We start from the raw sequence: 13,992 nt of genomic DNA on the forward strand, positions 1-13,992 counted from the left end.
TTGATTTTTTCCCCCCCATTTTGTTATCGCCATACAATTTTCTCATTAAACAAGCCCCTCAGGCGCCATTTTTTTTTTTTTTTTTTCGTTGGCAAGCCATTTTTAAGATGTCGTGATTTCGTGTTCCCTCCTACAATTCGTTTGGATTTGGACTACGAACCCTAACCAGTCGTCTTTTTCACACACATCGTCGTCTTCGTCGAATCATTGCAGGCTATTCTCTATTGCTCTGTCGGTCGTCCTCTCTCAGTCTCTTTGTTGACATGCTCGGAGCTCGCCAGCTAGGTATTCTCCCCGTCCTCCAGATTTGTTGTCCTTCCTCGTCCCTTGCTCTCCCTCATTGTCCCGTATGCTTAGTGATTCTTCCTTTTATATATATATATATATATATATATATTTCTTATTCTTCTCCATGCTTCTAAGTTCCTCCTCCTCCATGTCTCTGCTTCGTTGATATGCTTAGAGCCTGTAGCTTATATATATACACTTTTTTTCTACTGTTTGCTTCTAATTTCTCGGTATACTTGCCTCGGATTCTTTTGCTTATCTGCTTCTAATTTCCTCTCTGTATGTTGCTGTTGCTTAAATTGTTTGTTTTGTTTTGTTTTACCCGCATATCTTTTTTTCTCTGTAATGTGCTCTGGTGATTTGCTTCTGTAATTGTCTGGTATTTCTTGACTCTAATTGAGTATTTTGATTTGATTTTGAATTTTGTACTCAGGTAGAATTTCTGATTTTGAGAACTTAATGTCTGATTTGATTTGTTTATTTCTGTCTCTTAATTGTATACTTCTGAATCTTATCGTGTTAATAAGATATGTTATTAGAGTATGTTAGTATCTTATCTTAAGGCTGGCTGACTAGAATATTTAAGATTTAAGGTTTATTAATTGCTGAGCTCAGTTTTTTATATCTTAATTCTCTTATCTTTTCCTCCAGATTCGTATTGATGAAAAAGTTGAGTGCTGGGACTCTGTTTTACTAGACGATATTTGAGATGGTGGATGAAGATTATACTAGTGAGAATGAAACACCAATGCCTACTGGATATGCCCTTCCTTCCCCCACTACAGGTAATGGTAATATAGAGGGTAGTACTGGATCTACACTTCCTTCCCCAACTACAAAAGATGCCAGTAGAGAGGGTAGGGGCAAAAAGAGAAAAGAGCTTGAGAAGAATCAATCAGAAGCCTTGGATAATTCCGTGAAACATGCATACAATGAAAAGCGATGTCGAAGAGCTCTAGCGGAGTTTATTATTTGTGATGAGATGCCATTTTCTATAGTTGAAAAGCATGGGTTTAAACAACTTGTGAAAGAGCTAGAACCACAATTTCCAGTACCTTCAAGAACAATAGTTGCTAGAGATTGTTGGCAATTGTACCTTGGAAAAATCAAGGTACTAAAGGATGTGTTGAAGAAGTGTTCTAATCGTGTTTGCTTGACTACAAATTGTTGGACATCAAATCAAAACACTAATTACTTGTGTTTGACTGCTCATTTCATTGATCATGATTGGATATTGCATAAGAGGATCCTAAATTTTTGTATGATTGAAAATCTTTGTGGTCACACGATTGGCAAGAAAGTTGAAGAGTGCTTGCTCGAGTGGGATATAGAAAAGGTATTCACCATAACTATGGATGACGTAACAGCAAATGACACAGCCTTGGTGTATATAAAAAAGCGACTGAAGAACTGGAAGGGTTTAGTTTTTCGTGGTGATTATCTACAAGTTAAGTGTTATGCACACGCACTTAATTTGGTGGTTAATGAGGGGTTGAAGGTATTGAAAAAAAACTTTGATGCCATTCGAAATGCTATTAAATTCGTCCGTTCCTCTTCAACCCGCTTCCAAAAATTCAAAAACTATGTTGAATCAGAAAGATTGAATACCGATAGTCTTCTTTGCTTGGATGTCGAAACCAAATGGAATTCAACTTTGTTGATGTTGGATTCTGCTTTGAAGTTTCAGAAGGTATTTGAAAGGATGGAAGAGGAAGATGATGATTATTATGCATACTTCAGGGAAAGCTCTACTTGTGATGGACCTCCTAGAACAAAAGATTGGAGTAGGGCAAATGCCTTCCTCAAATTCTTGAGGGTTTTTTATGGTATAACATTGAAGTTATCAAGCTCCGTGGATGTGACATCAAGTACATGCTTCCACCAAGTTGCTCGAATTCATATGGAGTTGGAAAAAAATATTGTGAATGATGATCCTCTTCTTATGGACATGTTCCTCAGTATGAAAAGTAAATATGATGAATATTTGGGTAAGATAGAGAATATGAATCCTTTGTTGATAGTAGCTGTGATTTTGGATCCTCGTTATAGACTTGCTTACGTCAACCATATATTTGAAAAGCTTTTTCTTGACTCTAAAGTTTGTATGGCCGTGAAAAAGATGGCCAAAGATGCCTTGTATCGTATGTTTGATGTGTACTATGCAGGAATTTTTCCTCAAACAAGTAGTAGTACTGTCAATACACCTCATTCTTCAGGGTCATCAAGTACATTTGATGAGGATATAGATCCACACCGCGGATGGTTAGGCTTTTTGGAACAAGAAAGATCTTCCAATCCTCACTCAGAGCTGGATAGATACTTGACATCTTTTTCATTTGATGAGATTCCTATTGGAGATGAATTTGATATATTATCATGGTGGAAAGCTAATTCTGGTAAATATAATGTGCTCTCTTTGATGGCACGTGATGTACTTTCTATGCCCATTTCTACTGTGGCCTCTAATTTGACATTCAACATCGGGGGACATATAGTTGACTCTTATAAGAGTTCATTATCACCGAGGATGACTGAAGCACTTATCTGTGCCCAAGATTGGCTACTTCCCGGGCAATCTCTCTCAAAATCTGTCTCTAAACTTCTTGAGTTTGACAATTTTGAGGAGACGGATAAAGTTGTCCATTCTAGTGAAGCTTTTAGATATGCATGGCAACTTAATTGATTGCTTAATCTTGATATATATATATATATATATATATTTGGATGCTTCAAGTGTAATCAATGGTGGAGAGGATTATGGATGAGCATTAGTTGATGTCAAATGGCTCATTTGGCCCCTTTCTATGTTTGAATTTTTTGGATCTTTCGGTCTTGCTATGTTTGCATGGTTTCTTTGTAATGCCAGTTAGTTGGCTACTTGGTTTATTAAGTTGAATGGGCCTTGTTAGATTATGTAGTTGATTTTGTGGTTTATTGTGTTTGAAAGTTAAATGGATGGCTCTTGTAATTGATGGTGGATTATATTGATCTAGGTTATTTTATTTTTTCCTAATTGTTTTAGTTTATTACTTAGGATTATTAATGTTATTTCATGGTTTCATAAATAATCATGTTAATGTAGGTTCTTGTATTTTGCCTAGTTGTTGAACTAGGTGTATGTAACTTTTTGAAATCAAATCAATTTGTTGGTGGTATGTTTCTTGTTTGGTGCAAGATCAGGTTATATCAAGTTGTTTTAATCTTTCTTTTAATGATAGTAATCAATTGTAGCTCAGAGTTTGCAGTGGGGACTTCCTCTACACCGCCACCAATATTCTCCTTTCCATTTTGTTGATCTTCCATCAGAACACATTGCTCGAAACAATGTCAACTGAAGTGGGTTTTGGTTTTACACCTTTGTTCCCATTGCTTTTGATCTAGGTTTCATAAGGTTTAATTTTGTGCTTCCAATAAGTTTTGTGGGTTTGGTTTGACTTTTATTTTTTCCAGAAATTATTGGTATACTTGTAAAGGGAATATATGAGTGGCGGGGAGGAGGTAATTATGAGGAATTGAAGGATTCCATCTTGAAATACCCAGATGACAGGAAGTTGCTGTGCTTAGATTCTATTAGCGCTTTCAATATTACTGTTGATAGCTTTGGGAAGGTCATTAGCCTCCAGGAGCAAAAAGAAGTTGTTCAAGGACTTTCATGTATTCCTTTCAAGGTGTCTCCTTTACTTTTATTATCTTTGCATTACAATTTTGGTGTAATCTTTTGGTTCAGTGAATTGGGCTTTTTTATTAAAACAATGTAGTTTCTTCATATTCCTATATGGATAGCTTTGGTTGAGTTTCTTTTAGATAGAAAAACTGAAATTTGGGAACAATCACTTTTGTAAGAGTTTGATTGTTGAGGATGTTGTGTGAGAGGGCGTTTTTCAGTAACATGGCATCCAGCTGCTAGCTTCTTTGTTGATTTAAGTTTTTATTGTTAACTTTTTAAAACACTACTTTAGTCGTCAATGTGCACTGCCATTTTGTAAAAGATGATAATATCTAATCTATTTGATGAATACTACACTATAACTGCTGTTAATTTAATTTTGAGGGATAATATTCAATTTCATCCTTATACCCGTTTGCTTCTTAATAGGAATTGGGAGGTTATTTTGAGATTTGTGAATTGTGAATCTAATGTGTATGCCAATGGGTTAGCTAGATATGCACATTGTACTTCTATTTGTAGCAGCATCTTTGTTCATCCTCCTTCTTGGCTGTGGAGAATGTAGGATGAAGAAAGAAGCAGGCCTGATGTTAGGCTGTCATTGTAATCTCTTGATTTGAATGGATCACTATTATCCATTAAAAAAAAAAAAACTACACTATAACTTATATGAGAAGATTTAATTTTTACGTTATTTGATATCAACCAGCTTTTTTACTATTATTTCCCTGACCTTTTTAAACTATTTTATTTGTTTGTACTTGAACCTTCCCTTTTGAGCTTGCATGAAGGGCTTCCTAAAGATTTATTTACGTTTTGGCTTATGAAGTCGAGCAATTTATAATGAATATGGTCTCTTATTATTCATTACTACTTCCTTTATCAAACTAAATTCCTTATAGAATTGTGTCCTTTCTTTGTCATTTTATTTGCAGGGACAAGTTAAAAACTCCTGATCACAACTTCTAGCTAGTGGAAACTGATGATTATGGATCTAACAATGGCCTCCCTCCAATTGTCCAAAAGTGAATCTTCTTTGGTCGTGAAATTGGTGGTGCTGATTGGAAGCTTACTGCTTATACCTACATATCAATCGAAAAGCCACAATTATCTTGGGCCAACAGCCATGGATGCTGAAATGGCCTTTCTAATGGCCAACCAAGCACTTGCTACACCAGGGAAACTGATATAGAACCTTTTTGTTGGGGCTGGAAGCATTTTTGTTGCTGAAGCCCATTTTAAAGCAATGACCATGGTGTGCTTCTATTTCTTCTTCTTTGGGTGACTTCTACTGTTGTTACTCTCCGTTTTCAAATATAAGAGAAACTACCCTGTGTTTCTTTATTTTTTATTATATGCAAAATTACAAATTTTTAGAAGCATTAATTACATTTTTCCCAAATTGTCCCTCATAAATGGATAGTATCATTAAATTGGAAGAAAAAAGTAAACATTAATTGCAGGGGCATTTTAGTCCAAACATTTCAATTTCAAACATAATTAGCAAGATTAACTAATTTCCTTTAACTGTGTAAGTTGGTTGAAATTCTCCTATATTCAAAAATGGAGTAGTATTTGTTATACTGCTTTGCTCTTTGAAGACTGAAAATCTATGCATGTGTGCAGCATAATACCTTTAACATGAATGATATGAACATTTTAGGGTTCTGACATTGACATCAGGGTAGTTAGTACGTGATCGGCATTGACCTGACTGTAATGTTTGGAGTAATTTTAAGCAGGTAAATATGCTAAATAAATGCTATTACTATTATTATTTGGTTTACCTGGAACATTATGTTCATTTGATTAGTTGAATTCAGCACCACACACACGATATCTGAATATGCTTAAATAAAAGAAACTACATGATATGCATCTTATAAATTTAAATGTGCATCTTGCAGTACGGATTGCCTATGCCAATATCTCTATTAAGGATTGACAATAACCTTCCTCCCTGGCGTCAAGGGCTAAAAGAGGTAACTTCCTGAAATAATTTATTCATTTCGTAATTGTGATTAATTTTCTGTTCAATCTGTATTGTTTTCTTATTTGGCTATTGATATATATCATCTCTCAATTCTATCATATAAGAGAATTGATATTTTGTGATTGATGTGCCTTTTATCTTTAGTAAATTATCAATCTTGATATAAAATTTGTGGTGGTTGATTTTTTTTCTTCTATTGTAGTAGTCGTTGATACTCTTTAATTTTTCTTTTAGTACATTATTTGAGGGGTTTGATTGGTTTTACTGTAGATTTTGTTTATAACCTCCTTTGAGCTGTAGACTTGATGTTAGACAATGGTTCCTGCAAGGACTGAGCCTATATTTTCTAGACTTGGGTCTTTGTGATCTTACTTGTAAGCTCTGGCTTTTGTGTCAAGTGTTTAAGTTAACATTTGACAGTAAATAAATTTAAACAGCTTTTTCTCAATAATTTGAGAAATGTCACAAAATAAAAAGATTTGACAAACTACCTCAGAACCCATCCCATTCATTGTATAAAAATTGCATTTTTTTTTTTGGCCAACGTATAAAAATTGCATTGGTTGTTTGATGTATATGGTCCCATCTTGACTACATGAACTTGCTTTTTTCCCCCAATAAATAACCGCAGATCCAAAATGTGTCTTATTTCATTTTGTCGCAAACTTGCTAAAGAAAGACCCTATGGCCAATCTCTCCCATCAAAAAATGACTAGTGGATCGAAAAAAATTAGTAAGGTACAGAGTTACTTGTGTTCATATTTTAAATATTATATTTCTGAGCAGCATTATCAAAAAATATTGATAATTTAAATATTGATATTATCAAAAAAATGACTAGTGGATCAAGAAATACAGAGTTATTTGGAGAAGCTTCTGAGCAGCAAGCATTAGTTATGATGAATTGCCTTAATACTTTTTGTGCAGTTTCAGGAGAGAAAGTGAACAAGTCAAAATCTTCACTTTTCTTTTCCAAGAATGCAAGTGCAGATCTGAAAGGAAGAGTCAAGAGGATAGCTGGAATGAATATTTCCTTGGATGTTGGTAGATATTTGGGTTTCCCCCTAACTGATGATCGTAGATCAACAGATAAATTTCAACATGTAATTGATAGAGTCAGATCCAAGCTAGCTGGGTGGAAGACAAGTTGCCTCTACCCCTGGACGTTTAGTTCTTGCAAAGTCTGTTCTAAATGCTGTGCCTTTGTATCCTATGAAAGTTGCAAAAATCCCAACCACAGTTTGTAATGAGATTGAGAGACCTCGAAGGGACTTTATTTGGGGAAGTACTAACTCAAGAAGTTTTCATCCTCTTAGTTGGTGCAAGATCACGCTTCCAAAAGCCTATGGAGGACTTGGTTTTAAAAAGCTCTCCAGTTAACAAAGCTTGTGGTACTAAACTTGCATGGAAGCTGATTTCTAGTAACAACGGTCTTTGGGCTGATCTTTTGCAACGAAAGTATATGCTATGTTCAGATGAGGAGTTATTGAACACTAAGCAGAGTGATTCAAGGCTATGGAAGTTATTCATATGCCAGCATAAGGACTGTGGAAGAAGGAACCAGGTGGCAGCTACATAATGGAGAATCAATTAATTTCTTTAAAGATATTTGGCTATTTCCTTATAAAAAGATTGAAGATTTGTGCTGACACCTCTCTGAAGAGGAGGAAAACTCGAGAGATATTTAATGTTGTGGAATGGCATCATTGATAGCTCTTTTATTTAATTTTATTTTTTGATGAATCATTGATAGCTCTTTTACTGCGAAGAGTGCATACTTTACGATTGAAATCCCCCCCCCCGCCCCAAAAAAAAAAAAAAGAAAAAGAAAAATTGTTAGATCCTTTGTTCAAAACAATTTGGAAGTGGAAGGGGCTGACAGAATTCGAGTCTTTCTATGGTTCACTTATCATAAAGACTGTCCACCAATAACTAGAGGATTTCTTGGGCTAGTTGTACCCCCTCATTGCAACTGGTGTGGGGAAGATAAAGAGGATGCGCTTCACGTTCTTCGGGATAATGTTTACGCAAAGCAGATTTTGGTCTTAGTTACTTTCACGTAAGCACCATCAGTCTTTCTTTTCTTTTAATTTAAAGGATGGATGGCTTCGAATCTTAAACCTCCCTCAAACTCTGGGATTTCTTCTAGCTGGAACCTAACTTGGGGAGTGGCCATTTGGAAGCTATGGATATGGAGGAACTGTTCTATTTTTCCAACAGTGGTTCCATAATTCATGGAAATTCTATGTCATGCGAGAGGAAAAATAATTTGAGTGCCAATGATGCAGTTGATTCTGATAAATGCTGGAAACCCCCCCTGAAAGACTGGGTTAAATTTAACACGGATGTTGCTATATCTTCTATTTCAAAAAATGCTGGCTCTGGAGGGAGTGCTGCGTGACAATGAAGGTCTTTGGATTGTGGGTTTTTTCATTTTCTCGATAGCTGTACTTCTCTTGAATTAGAGGAGTGCGCTATTTTACGCAATCTTCTCTTGGCATGAGATATGAGCTTTAAGAAGGTGATTATTGAGTAGAGCCGGTAATTCGAGCGGGTCAAGCTTATTTGGGCCGGGCTCAATTCGGGCCGGATTTATTCGTATCGGGCTTAAAGAATCCTATTCTTTCTAAAAAGCCCATATAGCCAAGCCCGGCCCTAACACCTTCGGGCTTCGGGTTTATTCAGACTGGCCCGAATACCCGAAACTTTTTTAAAATATTTTTTATTTTTTAATCAATTTTAATTTTTAAATAATTTTATTAAGCATAAAATATTTTTTAACTTAAAAGGAATAAAAAATAATAACTTATTAACTTTGTAGTTAAGTACTTAAGTAGCTCTGTTACTATTTTATTGTCTTATGTGTAATTTATTCATGAATGTTTCCTTTACTTGTAAATTGATGTCTTATTTATTTAAATATTTTCCTTATCATGGTTATATAAAAATATTTATATATTTTAATTGAATCATATTATTTTAATTATGATCAAGTTAATCTCAATTCAACTACGATTAGACCACTAATTTAAAATTATTGTCCTAATTAGTTCAAAATTTTTAACAACTATTAAATAAACTGTACTTTTTGTTTTTAAGAATATGAGAAAATAGCCATCATTATATTATATAAAACAAAATCATTTAATTATGGGTAAAATATTTTTTTTTAAAATTTTTTCTTTAACCTTTTATATTATTTAAGTCTTATATACAAAGGGTATTTACTTTAATTCATTCTTAATTTTTAACTAAGTCTAACATGGATGATAATTAAATAATTATCTAAAAATATTAGTTTATTTATTATGTTTGTTTAGTAGTAGAGCCGGAATTTGTAAATGCCCAAATTTTATTTTTAAAATTATTTTTAATTTAAAATTAATTATCTTATTTTATAAAAAATATAAAATATAATTTTTTGAACAAGAAAATGGTGTATATGACTCAATTTTTCTAAAAAAAAGATTGAGTCTTAAAGTATAAAAATTAATATTAAAATATATTTTAATTATTATTTTGAGATATTTTATTTGATTAAAAATTATAAAAATAGGAAAATATAATATTTTTATTTTTTTTAAATAACTATAGTAATACACTCAAATATATGGTATTTTAAAATAAAATGATATAAAACTTTAAAAATAATTAATATTTATTGTATCGAACTCGATCGGGCTTGGCCCGAATTTTCTCGGGCTTATTCGGGCCGCCCGAATAGGCCCGAACAATAAAAAAATATTATTTTATTCGGGCTCGGGCCTAAATTTTTCGGGCGGGTTCGGGTTGGCCCGTCGGGCTTGGCCCAAATTACCGGCTCTATTATTGAGTCCGACTGCGCGAATTTAGTGGACTTGCTCAATGGAAAGCATGAGGGCTTATACACATCGTTATGAAAACAGAACGGGTCATTAAAACTATTGAGATATTGGTTTAAGATTCAACGGTTAGACCATGGTCTAAACCATGGTTCAACTGGTCACAAATAAATTAATATATTTGTAATAATAGATGTTTAAAATAGAAAGAAATAATCATATATAATAACAAAAATAAATGTTTAAATGTCAAACAAAATAATATACAATAAAAAGATAATATCCATTAATATTATATCAATTTCATCCAAAATATATACTTCATAATGATTAATTTATAACTTTAAAATGTATACACATATACATAATTCATAAATATTTTTTACATTTTTTCAATTCATAATTGTCACACCTTGATCTTCTAAAGTGTGACTGGCTGGAATACAAGAAAACTCATATTTCATAAGTCTAAACCCATATAATATATAACATAATAATTGCCCAATCTCATCGTAAAATCGTCATTTGTATAAAAAAACTATTAGTATTAACAAAATATTTAAACTTCTTGTAGAAATTTTGGCAAAGTCTCCTCTGTAACTCGGACTACCGAAATCTTTACAACTTGTCAAAAGAATATCCAAGCAGCATTTGAAATTCTAGTCCAATACACATATATATACATATAATCTAAAATATTTTAAATAAGGATTCTACCTATAGGATTTGTGGAGCAACTCTAGAGTAAAAAACAAAATAATTAAATATTTACATTAATCCACAATATCAATGGAGCAACAAAAAAATACTTCTCGTCTTAAGGAGTCCAATGAGGTCTAACTAAAGAGTAGGTCCACTTCTACTATTAGAATATCAATTTTTTTTCAATAAATAACGTCCTCAAATAATATTAATAAATAAAAGTGATAATTGTAAACATATATAATAGGAAACCAGAGGTTAATTTAATTATCAATGATATTAGAAAATTTTCATACAATTTATCCTTGGTAATTGAGTAACAAAATAGAAAAAGAGAATAGAGAATCGTAATCAACAAGTTAGGAATATATTCCTTATATGAAATAAATCATAAAATACAATTCTAAAGAGCGAAAAATACAATTTGAAAGATTTCTTTTTTGTTAGGACCTAAACAGAACGAATAATAGGCGTATCCACATAGTTCATGAGGGTAAGTAACATCTGGCGTGATTAGAAGTTACAAAAAAACAGACGCAAGCATAAAGCTTATGAATAACAGGCGTGGATTATATCCATAAAATCCCATCCTCCTTTCCACTTGTGTTGGCCGACACATAGAACTAGTACCTCCAATGTACCCTGCTAGCTAGGTGTGCTATGGCGCGCCAATGGCTAATGAAACTATCGTTAGCAACTAGTATTCTATATTCGGTCCAATAAAATATTTCTGTCATGTATGAAATCCAAAAAAATCCTTATAGCTCAAAATTTTCCTTTAATTTGTGAAGTATAAATAATTTTTTCATCTACCATTTGTCCGGTCCATGCATAAACAATAATTAATTCATTTTTTTAGAAAAATACCATGGAAATACATACATAATTAAACTTGAATAATGAATATATATAGATAAATAAATAAATGAATGAATGAATAAGGCAAAAGAAATACCATCACTTCTTTTCATTGGGGAATGTTATTTACTTACCTAATATATCACCCTGTTTCCAAAATTCCCTTCTTGCAACTGCAATCAATTTTTCTCTTCTTCTACTGATCCTACCAAACATAATAGAATTTTAATAGATTTTCTACTAGATGAACAAACTCTCTCTCTCACACCTAGTATGCATAAATTTTCAAAGCAATCCATTTAAACTGCTTAACCTTAAATCTTTTGCCCCCAACAATTCCGATATCACAATTATACAATAAATCAAACTTCTCATCAGAGATCAATTTAGGCTTAAGAAAAGAGTGATTCTATACCTACCTTCTTTCTCTTATAATAATCAAAATAGCTCAAGTGAAATTACCTAACAAAGTATAATCTTTAAAATTAAATTTTCAGCTTAATTAAATTCTATCCACTTCCTAATTTACGCATCACACATGAGTAGGAAGAAAATCAAATTTTACAACTCATGCAACACACACACACGTAGAGGTGGGCGGCAGCAGCACACTAAAAAAAAAATGAGGAGGAGAGATTTCAAGCATACCCACAACAAATCAAGCTAAAGGAAGATGGAGAAACAAGTGTTAAACCACCAAACAAGCATGAATCAATTGGCAAAGGAAGCCTTCGACGCCGCTGCAGCAATCAAAGAAGGAAGAAGAGCAGAGTGACAGCAAGAAACAAGGAAGAGAGAAAACCAGTGTCACTGGCGACTAACAAAAGTGATTGGAAGAAGAAGAATAAAGTAGGGAAATAAGAATGATTTTCTCTTGTGCTCCGTCTCTCTCTCAAACTGAAATTTTGAGAATGTGCAAGAAAGGAAAAGGATGAGAATTAATGCCTGCTGCCCACCGTGTGTGTTATTGATTTTTATTAATATTATATTCTTTCTTCTTTTTTTTTTAATAATTTATAGTATTAGAACAAAAATAAAATAAGTCCTTTAGCATCAACCGTATTGAAATCTAAACCTGCCAATAAAGACTCAGAAATATTCTCACCAAATTACCATTCACTTCATTATAATTACCCTACAATTTTAAAATACTTAACTATTTTATCATAATTTTTTTAAATTTTTTATTAATTAATTTAATTTATATCTACACACTTGGATTGTTACAATAATGCTTATTAGCATACATATGTATAAATTATAATTTACAAATATGAATTAAAATAAAAATAAAAATTAAAAAATATGACCAGTTCAACTGGTTCTAAGTTGATTTTGGCAGTTTTGGTTGGTTCTCAGATTTCTCAGTTTTCGATGATGACTGGACCGAACTTGGGATCGGTTTCCAGTTCAACTGATTGAACTGGTTGGCCCAGTCAGTTTTAATAAGATTGCTTATACAATGGAAGTTTAGTTTTCTTGGAAATTAAGAACCTGCTAAAGTATTGATGGTGTGTGCTGGTAAATTTTACTCAAAGGGAGCAAAATATGGTGTCTGATTCTTTGGCTAAAGAAGGAATTTCAAGTTCTCTTTTTGATTCAGGTCCCTCATTTTTGAGGGATATAATGCTGAAAGATTGTTTGAGATTTCAATCTCCGAGTTCTGTTTTTGATCAATTTCCTTATGTAATCCGGGCTCAGCCCTCATTTCTATGAAATAATTAAATAAATATTGATATTTCAAAATCACGAAAGCATACCAAATCAATGTTGCAAAATTTATGCAGCATTTTTATTGAGATGAAGTGATGTTGAACTATGTATCTTACCATTTTTGCAAAATTCTCTGCAGGCAGTGGTGCTGAATATCCATCTATTACATATTAATTATCCATTGTGAAAACATGTTAAAACAAAGTAAATTTTTATTTACTTGAAGCCCAAATGCACTCTAAGGCATGTAATATTCTTCTAAATAGGCCTTTCTTATTGCCAGTTGTTGCTAATAATGTGTTTGGATTAATGAGGATTCAAATTTGGATTTAGACCAAATCTTTTATTTAGATACACAAAAAATTATGAATTTAAATTTAATTCAAATTCAAAGCTATTTTAAATTATAATTCTTTTGTAATTTCAAATATCTTTTATACCTTAGAGTCTATTTGGTTGTAGTTAGGATCTCCAAAAGGATTATTGAAATGAATTTTAGATCTAGATATTGTTTGGTTTCCAATCTTTTTCAAGAAATTCATTTAAAAAGTCCTTTTTAGATGCAGTTGAATGTACTTTTGTCCAACTTAAAATTTTCTTACTTTTGAAACTCACACTCTAAAAGCAACACTTATTTATCCAAACCAACGTTTGAAAAAATATATTCAAATATATATTTTATTATAATAACTAATTTTTATTAAATTAATTTTTGTTAAATGAACTTATAACAAAGTGACTTTCACTCAATGGAAAACCAAACACACACTTAGTCATTTGAAATTCAATAACTTCAAACATCTCTTTCTTTTGGTATTTCCATTATTAATATCTCAATGACATGTATCTTTTGTCGATTAAAAAATAAAACTTGTCATTTTTAATTTTATTTTTTATTTTGTATTTCAATTTATTTTTCTTCTTCATTTCTTCTTCATTTGAAATCTTTT

At 32.4% G+C, this 13,992-nt stretch overlaps 1 protein-coding gene across 5 annotated transcripts; it reads left to right on the top strand.

Annotated features, from left to right (window-relative positions):
- The first annotated feature begins 93 nt into the window (after positions 1-93).
- LOC129315536 (zinc finger BED domain-containing protein RICESLEEPER 4-like) lies at positions 94-7,691 on the top strand. Of its 5 annotated transcripts, none has more exons than XM_054959307.1 (7): positions 94-285; positions 940-2,276; positions 2,454-3,956; positions 4,891-5,210; positions 5,619-5,697; positions 5,863-5,937; positions 6,876-7,691. In XM_054959307.1, exons 2-3 carry the CDS (start codon positions 998-1,000, stop codon positions 2,969-2,971), a joined length of 1,797 nt encoding a protein of 598 aa, XP_054815282.1. In that variant the 5' UTR covers positions 94-285; positions 940-997; the 3' UTR covers positions 2,972-3,956; positions 4,891-5,210; positions 5,619-5,697; positions 5,863-5,937; positions 6,876-7,691. The 5 variants fall into 5 exon arrangements, with proteins under 5 accessions (XP_054815282.1, XP_054815279.1, XP_054815278.1 ...); XM_054959304.1 differs by having other exon boundaries at positions 95-285; positions 940-3,624; positions 3,739-3,956; XM_054959303.1 differs by having other exon boundaries at positions 95-285; positions 940-3,956.
- Positions 7,692-13,992: the final 6,301 nt, after the last annotated feature.

The sequence above is a fragment of the Prosopis cineraria genome, unplaced genomic scaffold (genome assembly GCF_029017545.1).
Source record: "Prosopis cineraria cultivar Desert tree isolate PC_DT_omini unplaced genomic scaffold, ASM2901754v1 PC7, whole genome shotgun sequence".
NCBI classification, from domain to species: domain Eukaryota; kingdom Viridiplantae; phylum Streptophyta; class Magnoliopsida; order Fabales; family Fabaceae; genus Prosopis; species Prosopis cineraria.